This window comes from Micropterus dolomieu, linkage group LG06, assembly GCF_021292245.1.
Source record: "Micropterus dolomieu isolate WLL.071019.BEF.003 ecotype Adirondacks linkage group LG06, ASM2129224v1, whole genome shotgun sequence".
Classification (NCBI taxonomy): domain Eukaryota; kingdom Metazoa; phylum Chordata; class Actinopteri; order Centrarchiformes; family Centrarchidae; genus Micropterus; species Micropterus dolomieu.
In genome coordinates this window covers 27999456-28023458 of record NC_060155.1, presented here as the reverse complement: position 1 = coordinate 28023458, position 24003 = coordinate 27999456, and the positions used below count along the sequence as shown (strand labels likewise).

The following is a 24003-nucleotide window of genomic DNA, read 5'->3' as shown; positions in this document are numbered from 1 at the left end:
GACTTTTACAAAAACTATCAATCTTTTCATAAAATAATATAATATTTGTTTTTCGTAAATATCTAAAGTCATAGTCCTAAAGAAATAAAATAATTTGGTTCATGAAAAAACACAAAATGAATGACAAATAGTTTCAGTTTCGTTATTGCAAAACACACATTTCCTCAACATCAATCCTGAATCTTAACACAACTGTTGTGTATTTGATACACACATATTAGCAGTGAGTGCAGCGGTAACGTGAGATCCTATTAACGCTAGGGCACCCCTGGGCACCTCCCTAGGGAGGTGCCCAGGGGAGCATCCTAACTAGATGCCCGAACCACCATAGCTGTCTCCTTTCGACTCAAAGGAGCAGAAGCTCTGCTGTGAGTTTCTTCTCACCCTATCTCTAAGGGAGACGCCAGCCACGCTCCTGAGAAACCCCTTTTCAGCCAATTGTACCCGGTCATGACCCAGCCTTCATGACCACAGGTGAGGGAAGGAACAAAAACTGACCGGTAGATCAAGAGCTTTGCTTTCCGGCTCAGCTCTCTTTTCATCGCAACGGTGCAGTAGAGCAAATGCAATACTGCCCTACCTGCTCCGATTCTCCAGCCAATCTACCACTCTATTGTCCCCTCACTCGTGAACAAGACCCCGATAATTGTGAGTGGCGCCCCAAAAACCACATTCCTGCATACAGAGGCGTACAGAAACACAACTTTATGCAATCGCAAACTTGCAGTCTTTGATCAGCATCACGGACAGCAGCCAAAGAGTTAAATCTTACAGCCTGCCCTCGACTCAAACCTGCCGTCTCAGACTGTCAACCAGCTGAAATGGCTTTAGCCAGCTTGAAGTAACAAATCAACACAAAGTAGCTGACACAGTATGTCAACACCCACAGAGCAAACAACAAAAGCACAGCAACTCATTATGCCAACTAGTGTTGTAGTCAAGACCGCCCAAACCGAGACCACGTCAAGACCAAGACCAGAGTTTATCGAGACTGAGACAAGACCAAGACTTTTAGGGGCTGAGAGCAGTGGAGACCAAGACCGAGGGAGGGCGAGACAGAGTCAAGACCAAGACCAGTTCCCTGCATTGCATGGCACGCAATAAAATGTGGAACGAGATCAGAGGTACTTATCAAAGTGATCTGAAAGATCCACATTCCCATTAAAACGTTAATGGTAACAACACATGTTTAATTAGGGTTATTGGTTGCATTTGAAGCAATATGTTTTACTTCCAGTTAGTAAGTTAACAAATGTTAGGATGTTAACAAATCAGACAATGCAAAAGCAATTTATTGATATTCCCAAAGTTATGGTCTTGACTGGTCTTGAAATAAAATCCCAAGACCGAGACAAGACCGAAAAAATGTGGTGTTAAGACCAAGACCGGTCTCGAGTACTACAACACTAATGCCAACACAGTATGAATAAATAATGGCATCTGATCACGATCCATGTGGTAATTGTCACTTGTCCCTCCCGGGCCCTTGTACCCATCTGGCTCCCGCTGCACCAGTTGCACCATCGGTACTTACGCCTTACTTACTTTTTGTGTTTCAGTAATTTCACTAAAAGCAACTGTTGTTCAACATCGATTAGCTCCAACTCCAACATGATCCGCTCAGTTTCATTCGCAATTGTTTGTAGCATAGCCTACACCAACAGTGGACAAACACAAGAAACTTTACTTGGATTAATAACTGTAATATTATTATTGTTTGTAAATAGTAATCCCTTACACGACTAGTTACTGGGAAAAGTAATAATATTACAGTAACGTGTTACTGCTCACGACAGTGTAGGCTAAATGTGACACAGAAGTACAAATTGGCCTTAATACTGTAAAAGCATTTAAGTAAAGGGAGTGTCTTGACAATTATGAAGTAGTACTTAATATACAATGAAAAAAATTATAAACGCAACACTTTTGTTTTTGTCCCCATTCATCATGAGCTGAACTCAAAGATCTAAGACTTTCTCTATGTACACAAAAGGCGTATTTCTCTCAAATATTGTTCACAAATCTGTCAAAATCTGTGTTAGTGAGCACTTCTCCTTTGCCGAGATAATCCATCCACCTCACAGGTGTGGCATATCAAGATGCTGATGAGACAGCATGGGGATTGCACAGGTGGGCCTTAGGCTGGCCAGAATAAAAGGCCTTAGGCTGGCCACAATAAAAGGCCACTCCAAAATGTGCAGTTTCATTGTATTGGAGGGGGTCCAGAAACCAGTCAGTATCTGGTGTGACCACCATTTGCCTCACGCAGTGCAACACATCTCCTTCACATAGAGTTGATCAGGTTGTTGATTGTGGCCTGTGGAGTGTTGGTCAACTCCTCTTCAATGGCTGTGCGAAGTTGCAGTCAGGTCGAGACCCCGATGAGGACGACGAGCATGCAGATGAGCTTCCCTGAGACGGTTCCTGACAGTTGTGAAATCCTTTGGTTATGCAAATCGATTGTTGCAGCAGCTGTCCGGGTGGTCTCAGACGATCTTGGAGGTGAAGATGCTGGATGTGGAGGTCCTGGGCTGGTGTGGTTACACATGGTCTCTGAAACGCCTTTGGAGACGGCTCATGGTAGAGAAATGAACATTCAATTCATGGGCAACAGCTCTGGTGGACATTCCTGCAGTCAGCATGCCAACTGCACGCTCTGTCAAAACTTGTGACATCTGTGGCTTTATGCTGTGTGATTGAACTGCACATTTCGGAGTGGCCTTTTATTGTGGTCAGCCTAAGGCCTTTTATTGTGGCCAGCCTAAGGCCCACCTGTGCAATCCCCATGCTGTCCGATCAGCATCTTGATATGCCACACCTGTGAGGTGGATGGATTATCTCTGCAAAGGAGAAGCGCTCACTAACACAGATTTTGACAGATTTGTGAACAGTATTTGAGAGAAATAGGCCTTTTGTGTACATAGAGAAAGTCTTAGATCTTTGAGTTCAGCTCATGATGAATGCGTTTATAATTTTGTTCAGTGTAAATATTGAAACCAAAAAAATGCACCACGGAAACATTTCAGTTGTCAGAACAACTCAAAAAATGAAGAAATCAATATTCTGGAGTCTTTTACATACAATATTTTTCCTTTCTGCTCCTATAGAGCCCTGGAGTCTTCACCGAAATCACATGACTATGACTCCCCACCCCACTACATGACCATGGGGAAATGGAAGGCACCTACTCTACGTCTCAATCGGGCCATCTGAAACCTTAATCCTGACTACTCAATATAATTATTGCAAACAAGCGGCCACTACGTGCATCTGCTTTTCACACTGTGTGCTGCCAAAACAGTTTAGCTTGACCTGCTACTTTTATTTACAAAACAGGATGAGGGTGCTGTTCTAGTGTTCAGTTAAAAAATGCAAAAGAAGAAAAATATATGCAGTATAAAAAAAATCGTTTGTATCTGTGTCTAGTGGTCACAGTTTCCCCCCAGCCGTCTGCAAGTCCAGGCAATAGCAAAGTGTAAGACGGGGTCATCTCAAGCAACAATATTTATTCAAACAGCTGAACACATCTATCTTTCTGCAAAATATTAAAACAGGATGCCCTTACGGTCATCTCATTATAGTTGTTTTATTGCAAAAGTCCCAGTTTTGTTGTTTTGGTAACATAAAGCTTTATTTTGTAATCAAGTTACATGTCTTTTTTTAGTTTGTTCAATTCCCCACTGTGTCACATCCACCAATGTGTCCCTGAGCAAGACACTTAACCCCTAGTTGCTCCAGAGGCGTGCGACCTCTGACATATATGGCAATTGTAAGTCGCTTTGGATAAAAGCCTGAGCTAAATGAATAAATGTAAATATCAATAGTTAGGATACACCCTTATTACCTGATTACTTAAAGACATCCTAAAACATAGATGAGTTGTTGTGATCCTGTTCAGGTATAATCTATTACTGTTGTATATGTTTCATGTTTGAAAGTACAGTGTTTTATTACTTCAAACTCACAGGCCAGCAAAGACATTATTTCTTTTTTATATTATCTAGTTTTGTTCTTTCCCATATTCTAACGTGTGTCCAAAAAATGTAAATCTCAGACACTACGGATCACAGTTATCATGAAACCTGGATATATCAGGTTGTACGATGCGTTTTGTTCCTGGGAGGGCCAGTTTACTTGTTTAATTCTGTAAGTAGTTTGATATAATTACTGTATATATGACAATATATTTGTCTCTTCTAAATTAGCTGTAGCGTTGTGTGTGCTTATGTAATATACTTATTAGAGCCTGACCGGATTTTTAAGACCGATACAAAATTTGATATTTCCGGTGGATCAACGATGCAACGACAACTCTCATAACATGATTGAAGGATCCGTTTCTTTTTTAAATGTCATTTATCGGCTGTTCTTAATACAGCGACAGATTTATCTGCAATTAGCTCATATCGGCCGATAATATCGGTATGTTGATTTATCGGTCGGGCTCTACTGTTTATTTAGAAGACCTTGACTCAAGTTGCCATGTAGCTGTCATGTTTGACTGAATTCTGCTCAAATTCATACTGACATTTTTTTTATGTCTTTAAACTGTATATGATATATAAACCCGATACATGGTTTTTCAAGGTGTTTCATTAATTTGCATACCTGAGATAAATTTGTGTGTGTGTTTGAGTTTTTGTGGAAAGTAAGAAAGTAAATGGTCTGTATTTGTAAAGCGCCTTTCTAGTTTTTCCGACCACTCAAAAGTCTTTACATCACATTACATTAACCCCATTCACTGATGAGCAGAGGCTAAGGAGGAACGAGAGGAAGAATGTGACCACTAATTTAAATTTCAATACATGCAGTTTTCATTGAGAACATCAGCTTTTTCTAGACGTTTTAAAGATGTTTCTGTACATTTAAAGTCCCAGAACACTTCCGATACAACAATTGACTTCACATCCACCTTAAAACCAATGAAGTATTATTAGCTATCAGTGGTGGAAAGTAATTTTCAGTTTGTGATACTTGTACTTTAATGCTATAATCCACAATTCATGAGGAAACCTTGTACTCCACTACATTTATCTGAAAGCTTTAGTTAATTCTCTCGCTGTCAGTATTTACCTTTAACTTACCCATAACTGGTTTTAAAGTAAAATGAGTTAAACAACCCAACGTTTGTTTTTGTGGCGTTTTTTTATGGCTTCCAGTTCAACTGAGGATTTAGAGTTTTTTTTCAGTTGCTAACATGCCTTGGTCAAAACTCTTCACACAGTCAGAGAAACAGAAGTGTATGTGGCCCAAACTGTGAATCATTTTTCATTGCTTTCAATGACCACTTTCTTCAAAATCCATGAACTCTTTTCTTTATATCTGCAGCATATTTTTATGAAATGCGAACACACTGTGACCAAAACTGTTAAAAACACATGCAAAACAGAATGATGGCCAATGTCCTGCATTTCTCAGTAACTGGACTGAAAGATGTAGAAAATATTAGCAGAACATTTACATAAATTTTTTGTTTATGTGCCTTGAGAACTGTGTGTAGTGTTTTGAAAAAAGTTTGGCTTAGAAAGCAGGAACTGCACTTAAGCAGAAATGTTTCAGGGGGTTGGTGCTATGGTCATTGTGTTTAAAGTGTTTTTGCAGCACTGAAATTTCAGGGATTTGTTTTTTTGTTTTAACTGCAGTGATACAGAAAAGTACTTTAAGATGTTGAAACAAAGTGCTGCGTTTCTGATTTATTCTTGTTACATATACTTTAGTCCAGTCAATAATGTGAAAATATGTTATACATATTATAATGGCAATCTTTGCTTTGCTGTACTTCTAGCCTTATTTCCAGTTTCCTTAGCTTTGCCATCATACACAGGTAGGAGTTAAGTTTTTACGCAGACACACAAGATTTTCCAGAGATTATTGAAGTTGAAATAGTACAAACAGATGAAGATACCGGTTGATTTCTTATCTTGTTTCCAGTTGTTTGCATGTATTCTGATCTGTGGTCTGGTGAGAACTGTGTGTGCTCCCCTTACCTGTGCCTACCACTTCCTGTCACCTATGCCCCCTATATACAACCATGTGCATCTAACCACTGCCACCCAGTGTCCAAAATACTAATCTAAAATACATCCAAACAAAATTCAATATCATGCCTACACATGTGTTATAATTAAATACTGATTTATGTAAGAAATCATTCAAACTTCAAAGATAAAAGTTCATAATTTATGTATAATGCTCCCAGTTGTTAGTGTTTTTTAAGGTCAGTGTGTTATGAGTGACAGTGTTTGCTTTCTGAGTGATAATTGTTGCCAGTGTTTGGTTGAATGAGTTTATTCTGAGACATGTAGGCTATGAAGTGTTATCGTGGCTTGAGTACATTTTTGGAGGTGAGATTAACTGGCTGCATGTTGGTAATTTCAGACTGTGAGAAGAGTTTTAGCAACCCGAAAAAAATAAAACCCAGCAGCCTTTTCCCATGGCAACACAAGTGTATATCATTGCTATTGGCTGACAGTAGGACAGCCAACTGTCCATCAGCTGTAACACACGCACATAGCCCCGCCCACCTACACCTGCAGCCGGGTGGTCTCGAGCTTCCCCGCGGGACGCACAGCAGCAGTCCGGCACTGACAGAGGAGTGCACCGTCGCCAGGTAAGATATTAACCATTTTCTGCACGTTTTAAATTTTTAGTAGTAATGGGTGTAAAGGAGGACGTGTTCTGTAAAATATAGTAATATGTATGTTAATTTACCAACAACTACTGAAATGACTCAACATGCATCAAAACACTGTTCTCCAAATATCTACTATTAGAGATAACTAGACAATTAGTAGAGAGATATTTCCGTTGACAAAGTGTTTTCCTTTCTAACTTAGTGTACTGAAGTTATGCAGACAGTGATGGCATATTTAAAATATGTAAATCTTGTAAATTTTAAAAAGGCTCAATATAGTAAAAGTACACCGGCTAATATTTTAGCTTTCAAGAGAGAAAGAGCGACACAGGAAGACAAACGGGGGAGAGGTAGAGATAATTCCTTAATTCTGTTTAAGCTTCAGTTTCTCCCAGCAGGGCTTTGAGCCTGGTGTGTGCGCACTGCATGCTCCAGCAACAAAGGAGAGGCACACTGACCTAACAACTCACTCTTAAATACTTATTGAGACATTTGTAAATTTACTCCCTTCTTTTGCAGTAATAAATTGAAATCCACAGTTACTTTTTTGTCTGAGCTTGTACATTCATTCTAAAACATCAAAGAAAATACTAAATGTTCCTGTAGCACAGTTTCCAGCTGTCCTGACCTAACTTGACCACACCTGCAACGATTAATCCCGATTATTTTGCTGATCGATTAATCGTTCTGAAGAGAATTCTCTAATTTCAACTTCTCCAATGTGAATATTTTCTGGTTTCTTTCCTCCTCTGTGACAGTAAACTGAATATTTTGGGGTTGTGGACAGAACAAGACATCTGAGGACGTCACCTTCGCCATTTTTAACAATTTTCAAAAATTTTTTAGACCCAAAAAAACTAATTGATTAATCGAGATTATTTGATTATGATCGACAGATTTATTAATAGTGAAAATGATCATTTATTTGCAGCCCTAGACTTGACACTGGTTTGTGTCCTGAATCGCTGTCCGGTGAAAAGTATTATCTCCAAGTTTGATGGTCAGCTGAAGGACTTGTTTTGGATTAGGGTTCTTGGAAACCCTCTGTATTACTTAAGGAATTCAGTGTTTCGAAGCCCTAAATTGATATTTTGCAGGTGCCACTAAAGTAATGTTCCTTTTTTTCCTGACTTAACATTCATAATTTGACTCATTACAATTGGCCCTAAATCCAAAATCGCCATCACCGCTGCCGCTCGCACCCCCTGCTATGTAAGATATTTAATTTTTGCTGGAAACTCTGTAAAATGAAAACATCATGCCACTGACATAAAGTTTCTTTGAAACCACTTGGGAAAGAAAATACTGGGTGAATGTGCAGATAGTCAGGTGCTGAGCACATGGTAGTCATTACCAATCAGCCCACATGGTCGCTCTGACTGTCCATAGCTGGCAAGCAGATGGTTTACCCAGATTAACTGCCTCATGAGCAGATTAGCTCAGTGCACTGACTGACAGGCCGATATAAACTGTACTCAGCTTTTATTTTGTAGGAGAAAGAAAAAAACGTCAGTCATCCTAATTGATTACTGACAGGCTGGTTGGCAGCATTTGTTTTCCTTTCGTCTGGGAGGTCTGCCTGACTGACAGTCTGTGTGACTGGAGGTGGGTCAGATTAACCCCCCGCCTCAGGCTGACAGGCCGGTGCCTTGTTTGAAGGAGGTAGGGCAGAATAACACGGACTCTCCCCTTCAATGTGGATGGACTGGTTTATTAAGATGACTTAGAACAAAGTTAATCCGAGGCCCTTTTCTCCCGGCTGACCTGAGGCAGTGGGTCAATAACATGTGAGGATACTGTTTGTTAAGCTATGGGGTATACTGCTGACCTTACTGCTGTATTTATTAGGGGGCGCTGGTGAAAAATACCTGGATAACTAAACTTTGATGTAAAATCTGATCAAATAGATTGCAGTAGAGAAGAAGATGTGCCTTACACCAGCCACCCAGGTTGGTTTGAACTCCGGCAGCCAAATGGTGACCTGGAAATAGAAGTAGACACTCTTCTCCTGACCCGTATCTATTTTAACACATCTTCCTGGGCTATATTCATACAGCTGACTCTCCGAGCTGGGAATTTAATCCAACGAGCAGGGCCGGCCCTGACAGTGTTGGAGCCCTATAGGCGAGATTTTATATTGGCCAGAAAGTGTGTCAAACGGACACTGTTTTCTTTCACTGTAGTGAATTTATGGGGTATATTTTTTGTAGAAATGTAAGAGCATAGGTTTTCTTTGAACACTGGAGGTCACAGTTATTAAGTGGGGGGTCTTACGGTGCACCGATTTCTGCCTTTTCTGCATCAATTTATGGTGGAAATGTCTTTCTTAATCTAAAGGGAAATTCAAAGGAAGGTTCTCAGGCATCCTGAGTTGCTTTTAAATATGTTTCTCCAGTAGATCAACTTTTCTCATTTAATAAGATCCCTGCTGAGTCAGCACACATGATTTAGTCTTCCCTCCTCTTTGTGTCTTTGTTTGGGGAAATAACCTCTTGATAAATGGATTTATTTTAATTCAGTCAGAAACTCCTAGACTTCATTAGCTCCTGTGTTTCAGCAGGTTTTCTGCTCATTCAGAATTTCTCCCACATATCCGTGTTGACTCTGACAAAACAACAGAAACAACAAAAAAGTCGTACTAAAATGAGAAATCAGACTCGCTCTCAGCACGAGGTGGGTGCACTTGGTTACAAGGTTCCCTCCAATTTGGTTATCAAGTATTATATGTTTCTATAATACCTCGAGGGGGTTACCTCATGGCCTGTATTATGAATGACTTTGTGTGGTGGCAACAGATGAGAGTGAATGGATTGGTGGGGTGAAAACACTGAGTCTTTATATACATCGGGAACAACAGAAAGACAATCAGGGAATCGATCAGATAACTGATAACTGCCTTCTTCTCTTGGCCGATTCCGATCAGATGACAGATAATTTCTTCAGATTTTTGTAAATGAAAAATAAGTTAATAACCTGTCATTTACACACTGATGACTAGAAGGGCTAAGATGACGTGTGCTGCAAGATTTATAATTATATATACTCCAGTAACGTCCTTTTCATGTTAAAGTCGTCATCCAGCCACTGAGCTGTCAAACAAAGCAACTCACTGGGCTAACATCAGAAGTCCATAAATACTTGGAAATGGGCTGCTCATTAAGTACTCTGAATTCTGTGACTTTGTTGTTAATTACTTTAGCTTTTGGGCTGTCTTTGGTAAACTTCCTGCAGTTTTCACAAGCTTGTGTAATAATAATAATAGCCTACTACCACACTCTGGGCTAATTTTAGCACATCTTCGTTGGAATGATGAACTTTCAGGTGACTTATAAGATTGGTTGTGTTAAAACTCGCAGGACATTTCCCTCCTCTCCGAACCCTTGCAGAAAACAAACTGCACATTGCAATAGAGCTCACTTATTCCGAAACTGTGAAAAAAAAACTCTGAAATGTTTGTTTGGCTCTCGCTGCCTGCACGGCGCCTGTGTGGCTCCATCCAGGTGCAGCAATATGACGTAATGAGCGCGACAACTGCATTGTTTGATTCTTATCGGCTAAATTATTGGCTAAAATTTAATTTTCCGATAATGAAATATCGGTTGATATTTCATTGGATCGTTAATTATCGTGGATCTCTAGTATTTTCTAATGTGTTTAATAGATCAACAAGTTCTCCAAAGCGTTTTCTGATCTGACAGTCCAGTTAGCAAGTCAGCACCATTTATCTGTGGCCTCCAAACCCATTACTAATCACAAATGAATCTGTTTTATGACGTGACAACACTTTTGTTAAAGTTGTGGTTTGGTTGTGTCCCGAGTTCCAGTGTTGCTGAGTACCTTTGTTGTCTTGGTCCCTTCATTTCCTGTTATCTCGCTACTGCCTCTTAACGCAGACAGAAAATGCCCCTCCCCCCCCCAAAAAAAAAAATCTAAAAGGGGAATTTGGTATTGCACCCATTAAACAATAATGATAATTGTCTCAATATAATTTTCCTTAATGACAATATAACAAATGTTTAATAAATGTTTGATTTAATTAATTTCACATCAGTTAATTTTTCTATTAAGATTTTTATTTTGTTGAGGAAAAGGGACTGAAAAAAGATGTTACTTAATTTTACTCATGCATATTTGTTGAAAAAATAGCATAATAGTTTCGAATGTTCTGCCTCAGATTTGTGAAGTGATCCACTGTTTGGCATCAAGTGTTTGTTCTGACCAGAAAGAAAAGTTTAGAAACCCACAATTAACCATCTGGTTTCTTCAACTCAGGAGCAAAAATCAGCCTTTAAACATGAAAGAAATAAATGACAGGAAATGTTTTCGGGGTAACAGTTTTGGCCATATTGCCCAGCCGTACTTGCACCTCCATAAAGTTTGGGTGCAGAGATAAGGCGTCAGATCGTCTGACCCAAGGTGGTTTCGTATGTCAGCAGCTCACTGCTGCCACTGAGCCGCTGCACCATCACCACCATAGTGTTCTTTAATTCAGCTGGTGCACAAGAAGTTTAATACCCAGGCTTAGTAATACACATCAGAAACACTGTGGGATCTAAAGAATGGAAGACATCACACATTTTATTATATATATAAATAGTTTTTTAAAACGTTTTTTTTGTATTTGCTGGGAGTTATTTTTAAATGACAGGCTGCTGAACCAATATTTAAAACAACAGCAACAAGGCCTTTACACGGTACACGCTGTGAACAGCTGGAGCAGCAGGACATCAACACTCCCCCAGCCGATTTAAACATGTCGAGAGCCCAGACTGAATGTGGCAGACAGCCAGTCTGCACACACTCAGAGCAGCTGTGGTTAAAGGAGAGGCTTGTAAATCAGGAGGTTTTTTTTAGTCATATTTATATTGCAAAACTCTACCAGTTACACTACCACTTGTTCATAAACTCACTGCAACTCACAGTGCGAGCGGGGGGGGTTCGCTGCTTATGCTGGTGTCGCATCAGCTGGGTCAATATGTAGGGGAGAGCAGGAGCGAAAGTACCATTTTTCAGTTTAAGTTTTCGACTCACAAGTGTGGTCTATCAATACCAGGTGGTGTTTTGTACAAATGTAGGACGACTTCAGTATAATTCCACTTTGAACTGAAGTGGCACATTGTTACTTTCGACCCCATCAGTTAAGTCGAAATATACGTGACTATGACTTTGTAAATATGTAACTGCAAATGTATTTTGTCCTTTATCTTTGCAACAAATGTATAAATTACATTTTCATTTTATTTATTATTTATTTACAGTTTCATCAAATGTTTCAAAAGTAACGCAACCGTATACTTGTTCAAAATGTAAATCCATTTATTAAAACATTTCTTCAACAATATGCTATGCAAATTTGCGCACCTAAAACAATAAAAAACATTGTTAGAGGGAGATTGTTCATGAACTTGACATGATTAACATAAAATAAGACACTTTACTGATCCTGCTCTGGGGATATTTGCATGTTACAGCAGCTTCAGAGACGGTGGAAAATTAAACATAATATAGAAAGATATGAATTAAATGTAAATAAAAATAAGGTAAAAACGAAAAAGCTATTTGGAGAAAACAAAAGATTTCACATTTTGTAATGACTTTAAAATTGTTATTGTAAGAACAGTGTGAGTGAGCTGTATTTATTTTTACACTGAAAAACTCTGACAGGGCAAACTTCAGGGTGCGTTAAAGCACTAAATAACCTGTAGGTTAATCCTTACTGACACATGAAACAAGAGACACAACTTGTAATTCAAAAAACAGTCCCGCTTTAGAAATTTACTTACCGTGCTCGAAAACAGTTTTTCCGGAGACGACCGCGGGAAACGATGACGAAATCGCTCGATATTTGGCAGCTCCATCAAGGGTTGCGTGCTGAAGGTGCTGTCGCAGCTTGGACTGCAAATGCAGTCAGGACTCGCCTTGTTACTTTCGTCCCGTGTTACTTTCGCCCCGGTTTACCCCTACTGCTTTGTGTTGTGCAAGCTGTCATCATTGTTGCAGTAGTCTGCCTGGGGGTTTGTGTTTGATTGGTTAATCTTGTGGTTCAGTGCAGTAATAAATGTGTCTGACAGGTTTCTCTCTGTCCCCTCAGTGTCTGCCCTGGAGCAGAATGGAGGAGTCTGACCTGTTGAAAGAGAGGCTACAGGCCATCACCGTAATGTTTTACTCTGCTCCTCTCAATATCTGCGCAAACAAAACACTAGTGTTGGCGTTGTGTAGCCGTACATACCTGTAACCTTAGCTTCGCTAATTGAACTTTTAACAGGAGAAGCATCGCATTCAGGAAGACATCAGGCAGAAGAAACTGGAACTGGACCAAGAGAAACTCAGAGTGCAGCATCTAAAGGTTGGCACCACTCGTTCACAATTAAACATTGTCTCAATAAATCTATAAATGATCAGCAGCAACATCTCATGAGGTATATGGTAAACTGTTGGATGGGTGGGAATTATCTCTAATTAGCATGAATAATACAATGCTCTGGTCATCATTAACTATTTGACCACACTGAGCCAACCCCCGTCAGTTTGTAACGCACTCGGGAGCCCCTTAGCGTCATAGTTCAACGCACTGGGAAACCCTGTAGCGGGGTCTTGAGTGTGTCGACTGATGTTAGAGGTTAGAATGAGAATGAGGTGAACAGCGAGGAAATGACAGCTGCAGGTGTAAACCTGAACCTTAAAGGAGACTGCATTTTACTACATTTAACTGCATTTCCGGTCCTATATTGTAGTTCTGTCACTCCTGTGTGGCAGCTTTGCATGATTCAAAGTTCAAAAATATATAATTATAATTATATGCTCATCCATATAGTAGCCTAACGTCCCTATCCATGAGTAAAATCTATATATTAACATCAGATTGGCTGGGAATATATTGAAGTAATAAGCTTTTGACACACTAGATGAATAAAACACACTATTATTAAAATTCAACCAATTTAATAATAATCCGCATCAAGCCATCAAGTTCTTAAAAGAACTCCAGCGCAGAGAGAGGAACAAAGAAATAAACACATTATATAAATGCAGCAGTTTGGCAGGTCTGGATGCAGAATGGGCCACATCAGGTCCGGATTCTGCAGACAGAGAAACAAACACTGCAGGTTGTTCACCAGTCAGGAGCTGTGAAACAACAGCTCGGCTCTGTTGGTAAATAAAAAGTTAAAGTTACGTTGCGTTCTCTGGCCGGACCCGGATCAGCTGTTAGCTGTAAACACAGCACAGGGCTAACGCTAGCGTTGCTATGTGGCTTTAATGTTTTAATGACCCGGTCCGTTTGTTTTGGAGAGGAGACGGCCTCTGAGGTAATTCAGCTCCCGGTAGAACCCTGTCAGGGCTCTGAGGCGGACCCAGAACAACTCTCATCAGCTGTTAGCTGTAAACACTAGCAAAGTTACAGTACGGTGCTAAAACTATAGCACAACATCACTGCGCTGTAACAAAATAGATATATAATGTCAGTCCAGTGACTGTTACCTGACAGCCGAGCTGCCTCTCATTCTCCGGCGCCGGCAGTCACTCAGCCCGCCGAATGAACGAAAGACTGAAGGGGACCCATGTGAGCGGTGAACGAGTCGTTCATTCCTGCTCCACAGTAGCCGAGATGTCACGTGACAAATGAACGACTCAAACCCAGAGAGACCCACAGGTGAGAGTCCTGAACTAATCAATACTGTTTCCTGTGCTGACGGAGCCCATGCAGCGTAAAATGTCTCCTTTGACCGACATTACTGACCCCCTGTCCTGTGAAATCATCAGAAAAAAGCCCTGAGAGAGCAGTGGCTGCTACAGGACTCAGCTTCCCACAATGCCCCACAGCGGCAGAGCCTTCTGTCTGACCAGCAGCAGACCAGAGCTCTGCAGCTCAACATCCACAGGTACACAACACACACGCACACCAACGTGACTACTTTGACCTGTTGCTCACCTGCGCTGTCTCTCTGACTCATCAGGATAGAGAGGGAGGTGGAGTCTCTGGAGAGGGAGGAGTCTGTGATCTCCACCAATGAGAGCTTCATCCTCAACAGACTGAAGGCTGTGGAGAAACGTCCAGAGGACATCATCAAGGCAAACACACACACACACACACAGAGCTGTATTTTGTTCTTCCGTTAAGTTGCTTTTTTACTGATCTGTTGTTTGTCTTCCAGGAGGCCCAGAACAGCTTTGCTCCTGGTAGGTCACGGCATCTTTTAAAAAAAACAAAACAAAATGTTTTACACTAAAGACGAACGCATGTTAACGGTCATCCGCTTTCTTTCTCACAGAGCCACTGCAGGCCGCTACAGTGATCCCCGATGTCCCAGAATCCCTCTCTCCGCCAGCCGACAGACACTCTGAACCAAACACACCAAGAAAGAGTGAGATCAATGTCATCATTCAGAGCACACTGCACTTCGCAGTTTATCATGGTGTTCATAAGCCTTTTTAGTCCTGTGTCAAATGTCCTTGTTGGTCATATTAAGTCCACTGAATACTATTTATTTTTTTTGACTAAAAGTCTGGGTATTTTAGTCAAAAGGAAATCAAAAGTATTTTAGTCTAGTTTTAGTCATTAACTATCATTTTAGTCTTTTCTAATTCATTAGTATAGTTTTGGTCAATCTGCTCGAACCAAAATAGAGATATGATTCCAATGTCAGCTTTGTTCTCATTTTTATTGCAAAGGAGACATTAAAGTACCTCAATTCCCAGGTGGTTAGCCTTGATATGCCGCTTCAAGTTCATAGTGTTTTAACAAAAATCTTATAATCACATCAGTGTGCGAACTGTACATAGCTTTCAGGGGAGCTCAGTTATTTTTTTCCTGTGATGGGGAGGAGGGGGACAGACATCATTATTAAATAATTATATAATCATTAATAGCTGCAAGCATGTAGGCCTGGGGCCGACTGGGAAATTATGTCTTATTATAATAATTATTATTAATTTTATTATCATATGTAGACATTTTGCTAAAATTACACTTCACACAACAGCTGCGGCTGTGTTTGCGACCTGACCTTTCTTTTCTGTCGGTGTCGGTCGTATGGCGACACAACCGGTACCGGAGAGGGAGTGGGGCAGATTACACTGACAAAAAGAAAGAGAGATTTTAGTAATGTTTCTATGAATTACATTTTAGTCATTTTTCGTCAACAATATTGCATGTTAACACAGTCACAGTCAGCGGACATTGTCGGCGCCTCATCTTCGTCTCGGTTTCATCAGGGAAAAACAGGTCGTTGACGAATATATTTCGTTTAGTTTCGTCTGAGGAAAGTAAAAATACTTTATGAGTTTTGAATTGAATGAAGAAGGAGTGCGACTACATTGTTTTTCTTGGTCACACTGGTGCACGTAACATTTCACAGGATTTTTTGTCGGCCGCATCTCTGTCTGTGTGTGTGTTTTGTTATATACAGTCTATGGTTTTACCCAAAACTCACCCATGAAGAAGGTGAGAGCCAATCAAATGCAGAGAAATGGCGCTGGATTTATTCTCCTGCAGTGACTCGATGATACCTATGGTGATGACAACGCACGTACCCTCGCATTTATAAGATAAGATAAGATAAAACTTTATTATCCATTTCTGGAAACTTGTCTTTGGCTTCACCGGGTTCATTAAAAACATCACATACACATATGACTAATCCATTTAAATACAGAAACCAATAGGAGCTTTCAGTAGACCAGTTATCTCTTATGAATGTATCAAAGCCATTGTGCGAGGGATAAAATCATTTTTAAAAAGGTTTATTGTTGTTGCCCTGGGTAACCTATAACGCCTTCCTGAGGGGAGCTTGTCAAATTCAGCAAACAGGGGATGTGAAGGATCCCCCACAATTCATTGTGCTTTCTGACTGCAGTGGAGCGCATATATCTCACTCAGCTGTCTCTGTGGTTTTTCGTATGATTTTCCCAGCCACATTCACAATCCTAGTCAATTTGGACCCATTCTTAGCCCCAAGATTTACCATGTTGATATGTTGATATGTGAGAACACTCTCCATGAGATTTCTGTAGACCAACTCTAGTGTATTTAAGCTCACAGAGAAGCTGTTCAACTTCCTCAACAAATACGTACGTTGTATAGCCTTTCTATAGATATAGTCAGAGTTTGCTGTAAATCTGTTATCAAGTAGGGTGCCTAGGTATTTAAAGTCCTCCACAAAGTCAACAGGACGGTCATTAGTGTTTACTGTGTTTAGGCCAAGTGGGATGTTATTACTGCAGATTACCAACTCCTTAGTTTTACTCAAGCAGGAAGCTTCCGGTCAGCAAACAGATGCCAACGCGGAAGTCCCTTAAACCTGCATTCTATCGGCCAGCAGGGGGCGACTCCTCTGGTGGCAAAAAGAAGTCCGGCTCCATTAGAAATAAATTTAAAATGACCCGACTTCTCAGCTGATTTATTCCCTCAGTAAACACTTTCCTGATGAGTTTATGGTCTCAGTCGCCAGTTTCAAGTCTTCTTCAACACAGCATGATGTTCATTTAGTAAATTATGGTCCCATTTAGAGGAACAAAGACCAGAAAGCAGAGCAGGCTTCAGGGCGGGATTATCTATGATTGACAAGTCGGCTAGAGTGACTCGTACCCTCTGCGCTGTGAAAATTTAACCAGCGCCGTTGAAAAAGCACATTAGGAGCCGGCTGTTCACTTTCTCTGGTGAGTAAGTTTAGTTTTAAGACAGTTAACGTGAATTACAGATGCACCTAGCTAAGCAAGCTAGCTAGCTCCAAACACGTCCGTTAGCTCCACCGTCTCGTCCCAATATGGTCACGTCCGGTGTCGCTGGTTGCAAAAAAACAATATGGCAGCGCCCTATCGACCAAACTCGAGGCTTCAAAACGGCAGTCCACAAACCAACGGGTGACGTCACCATGACTACGCCCACTTCTTATATACAGTCTATGGTTTAACTAGTATTTATGACTAGAGCATTGTTTGAACAACAGCTAATTAATTTGCCAATATGATTAAAATATGCTCTAGCCCCACCCGTCTCACCTTCATTCATTAAACCAACCAAATCCATATAATCTTATATACAGTAAATAGGAAGTGGAGTCCTGGATCTCGGTTGTATAGATAGCAAACAGTACGGGTGATAAGACACAGCCCTGAGTTTATTTACAACAAGTTGTGTGTTGGTTTCTGTGTCGTTCTGCAGTTAAACCACCGAAACACCAGTTAGCGGTGGGGTTTCTATGTTCCACTGTGTTGAGTTCTGCGAGTCATTTCACGGGGGGTTGTGATGCTCAAAAGAAAGTATCCACTTGTTTGGTTGCTAGTAAAACTGGCTTCAAAGCACGGAGCACTTCTTGGGAACTTGGAGGAAGTGCGATGCTACCAAGCCGACCAATCACAGTTCTTGCGTCGCTGCAACTTTAGAAAAAAATTGTCTATACAAGGGGTACATGTACAAAATAAAGACTTAATTAAAGACAGGATATGAGAAATTAAGAGAGAAAGTAGATTCAAAATACTGTATCCAGTAATTTTCTCAGATTTAGCCCACCTCCACCGGTTCTTTCCGGGTTGCATTGATGTATGAGTGTTTTCTTTAACGACTTACTTTAATGAGAGCCGCTGCTGTCAGTCACTTGAACGTTTCCATGCTCAGTAAGGTCACAGCTAACATCGTGCGACATTTAGGCAGCAAAACCGAAACTGCACAAGAAACAGAATTCAACTTTTAGCCTCTGAAATAATTTAGACGCTCTGTTGGAGCTCAGAATTGATCCGGAGGACGGCTGCTTTACTCCAGAGAGTGTCTCTGTATGAACCTGGACTGTGTGAGACCTTTTGGATGTGGAGAAGAACACAGAAGATGAATTAATGTTACACCCTGACCGATCCTGTCGGCGTGTCGGGATATTGGCTCGTGCGTAAATGTGCACAGCGTGTCTTTTAATAGGGAGACGCTTCACCTTATTTCACCCACCCGGAAATTCACAAAACGTTTAATGCCTGAAAACAGTGGGGCTCTCATTTATTGCACGCACACACATATTAACTCTTCCTTTCTTCTGTGTCTCAGCTCTGTTTGCCATGGAGATCAACGTGACGAAAAACCTGTCGACTGGGGAGAGCACAGTACTTTCTACTGCAACAGTTCCCCCAGAGGAGCTAGACCAGCACGCCGGGCTCAAGGTTTACGATGACGGCAGGAAGTGTGTTTATGCCCTGAATTCCCCAGAGGTACTGTCATTACTCTTATTATTAATAATTATAATAATAAAAATAACATTTTTATTTATGCAGCACTTTCCAGAACAATGTCACAAAATGAAAAATACAAAGTAGAGGTTAAACGTTACGTTGCACAAATAATGCTGAGTTTCTAACAATGTGTTTTTATTTTAGATGGAAGTCACGGGGATAGCAAGTGCGTTAGGTCTACACTGAGGGTGCAAGATCTGAGATTCATATGGGCACCAAATGCTCACAAATGTATGATAGAGCAAGATCATGGGGGAAAATAGGGCTATTTGGAGAAAAGTCATATTATATTATGGATATTGGTAACAAATGGTATCACAAATGTACTTGCTTGAATATCAAGGAAAATGCACAAAATACTGATTTGAATTGAAATTTGTATTTCCACACTTGAACAAAGTTAAAAAGCTTCTTTTTTTTTTTAACCAAACAAAATAAATAACAAAAAATAAATCTTTTCAAAATAGACAGTTTTGCAAACTTGCTTTGCTCAACAGTAGGGGAGAGCGGGGTGAGTTGAGCCAGTTTTTACTTGAGGTGTCTTTAAAGTGAGGACATGTCTCCAACTAAAATATGTACAGATATTTTAGGATGTGGTGCATCCCTGGGAATAATCCATTTGGATCTAAAATAAACTGTTTTCAAAATATGGCTTTCCAAAAAAAAGTTGTTGGTCGGACTCATCAATGTCGTATAGATAAGATGCTTGCCTTTGGTGTGGGAGACCTGGGTTCGATTCCCACTGTGAGACATCCACCATTGTGTCCTTGAGCAAGACACTTAACCCCTGGTTGCTCCAGAGGTGTGCGACCTCTGACATGTATAGCAATTGTAAGTCGCTTTGGATAAAAGCGTCAGCTAAATGAATAAATGAATGAATAAACATAATTGTGTCATCCAGCAGTTTAAGGGTAACAGCATGCTAACAGTATAGCCTCATATTGTAACTTCCAAAAGCACTAAAACATGCGTAAGATTTTCTCAATTCTCTGTAATTGTTCAGACACAAGAACCGGGACTCATGGAACATAAAAAAAATCACTTTGAACAGCAAATTACAGGTTTTTTAACTTAAATGTGTTCATCACTTATTCCATGGGCCTCTCTCCATCACAGGGTGAGTAAAAGGGACGACTCTTCAAAAATGTGCGGTCACATGACCAATTTTGTCTATGGTTGTCGAGAAACAAGGGGTGGCTCAACTTCCCCACAGGCTCAAATCACCCCACTCTCCCCTACAACTAAACACATTTGTAATTGTGTTTTGTCCAGGGACGGATACACCTCAATTCAATTTTATTGATATAGCTCCGAATCACACCAACAGTCATCTCATTGCGCTTTTCATACGGAAGAGGTCTAGACCGTACTCTGTGATAGAGACCCAACAGTTCCCACCATGAACAAGCACTAGGCGACAGAGGCAAAGAAAAACCTTCCTTCCTTTTAAGAGGCTGAAACCTAGAGCAGAACAATGGGTCAGGGTGGGGACATGATACACCAACACAACCTACGTTTAATTAAATCGTACCCTTTTGAGGTTATGTAATCGCACATTTTAACTGGAGGCCAATTGCAAAGAAGCTAAAGTGTGAGTTATGTGATCTCTTTGTTTGTTCCAGCCAATACTGCAACATACTGCTTAACGTGCAGGCATGAGTGAGCTTTGCCACTCAGGCAGCTAAAAAGAGAAAGTTACAATATTAAGTTCTGGATAAAAATTATAACAAAACAAACCATTAGAAATATTAAATATTAACATGATAATCAAAAGTAACATAGAAGGTTTCCTACGTTTCTGGCTCTTGGGAGCCACAAATGGGGGCCATGTTATCAGATTTTTCAGTCAAAATCTGATGTGTTTAATGACCTGAGCAGGACTATTTCAGTTTCTTCCTTGAGTTGAAGGAAGATATTAGACATCCAAAGGTTGATGTCAGTTAGACAGATTTCATTGACGCAAGGTTGCCTTGTATTGGCACAGCAATAAAAAGAAATTGATGGGGTAAAAAATAACTTCAACTCCCCATCTGTTTTTTCCAGAATCAACTGCTTTTTCTGCTTCTAATAATGGTCCATATTCCTTTCTACTTTTAGGGGTCACATGACCAGAGCCAGTTGTCTGAGCTGTCAGCCGTCGAGGTGGAGCAGTTGCTGCGAAGCGCCACGCTGCATCGCCAAGTAAACCACAACTACCACCGAAATCACGGCAGAAGGGAGGAGCACTGCTTTTACAACCGCCAAGACGAAAGAGACAGAGTGGAGGGGTGTGACTTCAGAAAGCAGGGAGGACATTATTCTAATCCTCTCGTCAGAACCAACGTGGTGGAGAAAGACTTCAGCTGGCAAAGGAAACCAGGGGTAGAGCATCGCTGCGGTCACCAAGAAAGCCATTATAGACGGCAGGAAGAGAGAAAAAACCAAAGCAAACTGAGCGAAGGCAATCGCATGGGAACCCACAAGGCGTTTGGACACCACTATGGTAACCAGAAAGAGCGTTACTACAGCTCGTACCAGGTGAGACACTGTCACAGTGTTCAGGAAGATCGGCCTGCCAGCCATCAGGGCATCATCAGAAGCAATACTAGGGTAAATGGAGCCAATGGCTGCGCTCCTCCCAGGTTACATGATCAGGAAGTAGCGTCCGCCTATCAACCACAGCTGTGCTACACTCCGGCCAGCTATATTCCTCTTAGTGATTACATCAGTGTGGACGAAGAAGAACTTTACTGCTACACCCCACCGTCCTATCACAGCCACGATGGAAACCCGCCCACTGCTTTGCACAGTGGCCCCACCCACTCTGACAGAATGCCCTCCCCCCTCTACGCAGACGACACCCCTTACAGCGTCCTCAAGGCCATGGAGACCACCGAGCCAATCACAGCCATCTTCATGGGCTTCCAGACGGCGCAGGATGACAGCGGGCAGGGCCAGGAGTTTGAGGCCTCCATGAAGGCAGAGCTGGTCATCATCGAGGACCACGAAGACAACGGTGACGGCATGAAGGGGAAGACCAGACACGCCCGGCTTGGGGGCAATAGTTACCCAACAGGAAGTTCAGCCAATGGAGACGTGGGACGTGTGGAGGGAGTTGGAGACATCCGGGTGGGACCAGGTATCAGAAAGATCCAGAAAAAACACAAACCCTGCTGTACTGTCTGCTAACCGGACTAACTAATGCACGAGTGTATCAATCTACTAACCTAATGACCGACTGCAAAACGCTTTCATTTCACATTTTGGTGCTTAAAATGAACTGAATACGAGGCTGGATGTTCGAACTCACTGACTGACTCCTCCATATTTAAATGTGAAGATCTGAAGTCACCATCAGAGCCCCGCTCCATTCCAGACATGGGTAATTAGTTCAGTTAGACTTTCAAAATAAAACTAGTGATGAAATGTCGCAGTTCGGTACGGTTTAGGCACCAAAACTACATGATTTGATAAGTTTTCTGGTTATATAACGGACTTTTAGAGTTGAACAATGGCGTTGAACAATGGCGTTAAACGGCGCAATGTATGTTGGTACCAGAGACCGAAGAACATGACAAAGCGTACATATGGCTTGAAGTACATGACGTGAGGACTCCTGGCGTTACAGTTTTTCTCAGTCGCTTTGGTGCATTTCTCAGTTCAGAATTGAAATTCTCAAAACTACGTGTTCAACCTCCACATCATCTCGTCACTTGTGCTCATCATAAACGCAGTTTCTCATTGTTTTGAACATGTTGAAAATGCTTTGACACATTGAAGCAAATGATTATGTACAAGTGTTTTCCTACATTATCAATTGGTTATGTCATGCTGATCACAATGTATTACACCGGTTCTCTGTTGAAAAGTCTTACCCCCCAAAACATGTAGGCATAAGTTCATTGCATAAGTCACTACATGCAAAATGGCTGAACACGTTGTCAAAATCAAAGTTATATGAACTTTATTGTCATTCTCCACATTCAAGTATACAGCTGAACATTATTATAAATGTCTCCTTACTGTAATTGACGAAGATATCCGCTGTGATGGGGATAAGAATCCGTGACCTGACAGACAGAAGCGTCAGCTTAAGGAGTGTTTCATATGCTTATTTCAAATTTTTGTAATTTCTACTGTCGTGCTATGCAGTCAGTCCATTCTTTTTCTTTTCTGCATCACAATAACGTGCTCTCTCAACAAATTATAGTACGAACAGTAAAAACGTAACTGTGAAACCTGTCCAATCTCTTGCAATGTCTAACTTTATACGGTTGACATTGATATGACATATTGAAAAAGTGCAGCCTTGTGAATGTTCAATCTTTGTCATCAAAACATTTACATCAGAAAACACAGACTACACTGTTATGTTGATAATATGACTGAACATTTTGACTATCTTGTTCGTAAACAATGACACAGGGACTTGACATTGTGATGACATGTTCAGTGACATAAAGATTTGCTTTTGAGAGATAGACTTTTGAGCAAGTCCCTGTGTTGTGCCGTTTGTTCAATATGTTTTGGGAAATGCGCTTACTGTTGCTGCAAATGTTAAGAATGATTCGAGAAATGTACCAAAACGAGTGAGAAAAACTGTAAGCAAAAATCCGGCCTTACCCTTCTCACCACTCTCATCAATGTAATTTCCAGCAGGTGAGAAACCTCTGATAAATCCACTGTACATTACCCGCTCAGCATCAAACCGCAGACAGACAGAAAACTATCTGGATCTTATTCTCGTTGGTGGAGACCAAAACAGAGCTAAAAGCTCCTTGACCCTCCGTCCAAAATGTTCAGCTTGTTTGATAACAAATATACAATGTCTTCTTTTGTTTTTCCATTTTTCATGTGAATCATCATCATCCATGTGCTTTTCCCATTTTCATCTTAAAATCAGTAATTAGAATAGAAACTAAACCAAAAACAGAAAACAACTATCTATCTATCTATCTGGAAAACAGAAAAACAAAGTAATGCATTGTTTATTTATTCATCTTCGAACACAGCTTTGTACAGAGGGTACAGGGACCCTAAAAAGACGCTGAATATTGGACTTGCGTTCAACAAGTGGACAGAATCACTACTCCAAATAAATGCTTGTTTAGCTCTGTGTCTATTGGATGTGGAAATACGCAGTTGTTTCCTAATATTTTAGCCTTAACTTTGAAATC

General features: G+C 40.8%; 1 protein-coding gene across 1 annotated transcript; it reads left to right on the top strand.

Annotated features, from left to right (window-relative positions):
* Positions 1 to 12728: 12728 nt before the first annotated feature.
* Positions 12729 to 22551, top strand: palmda (palmdelphin a). Its single transcript, XM_046052066.1, has 8 exons — positions 12729 to 12788; positions 12900 to 12980; positions 14396 to 14514; positions 14590 to 14704; positions 14788 to 14812; positions 14905 to 14997; positions 18666 to 18826; positions 20945 to 22551. The coding sequence occupies exons 1-8, from the start codon at positions 12744 to 12746 to the stop codon at positions 22013 to 22015; spliced, it is 1710 nt and encodes a 569-aa protein (XP_045908022.1). The 5' UTR covers positions 12729 to 12743; the 3' UTR covers positions 22016 to 22551.
* Positions 22552 to 24003: the final 1452 nt, after the last annotated feature.

Excerpts from the sequence above, each read along its gene's own strand:
- palmda (XM_046052066.1), top strand. The coding sequence starts at position 12,744 with ATGGAGGAGTCTGACCTGTTGAAAGAGAGGCTACAGGCCATCACC. Across the intron at positions 14,813-14,904 it reads CCAGAACAGCTTTGCTCCTG|AGCCACTGCAGGCCGCTACA; the intron begins GTAGGTCACGGC and ends TCTTTCTCACAG. Across the intron at positions 14,998-18,665 it reads ACCAAACACACCAAGAAAGA|CTCTGTTTGCCATGGAGATC; the intron begins GTGAGATCAATG and ends TCTGTGTCTCAG.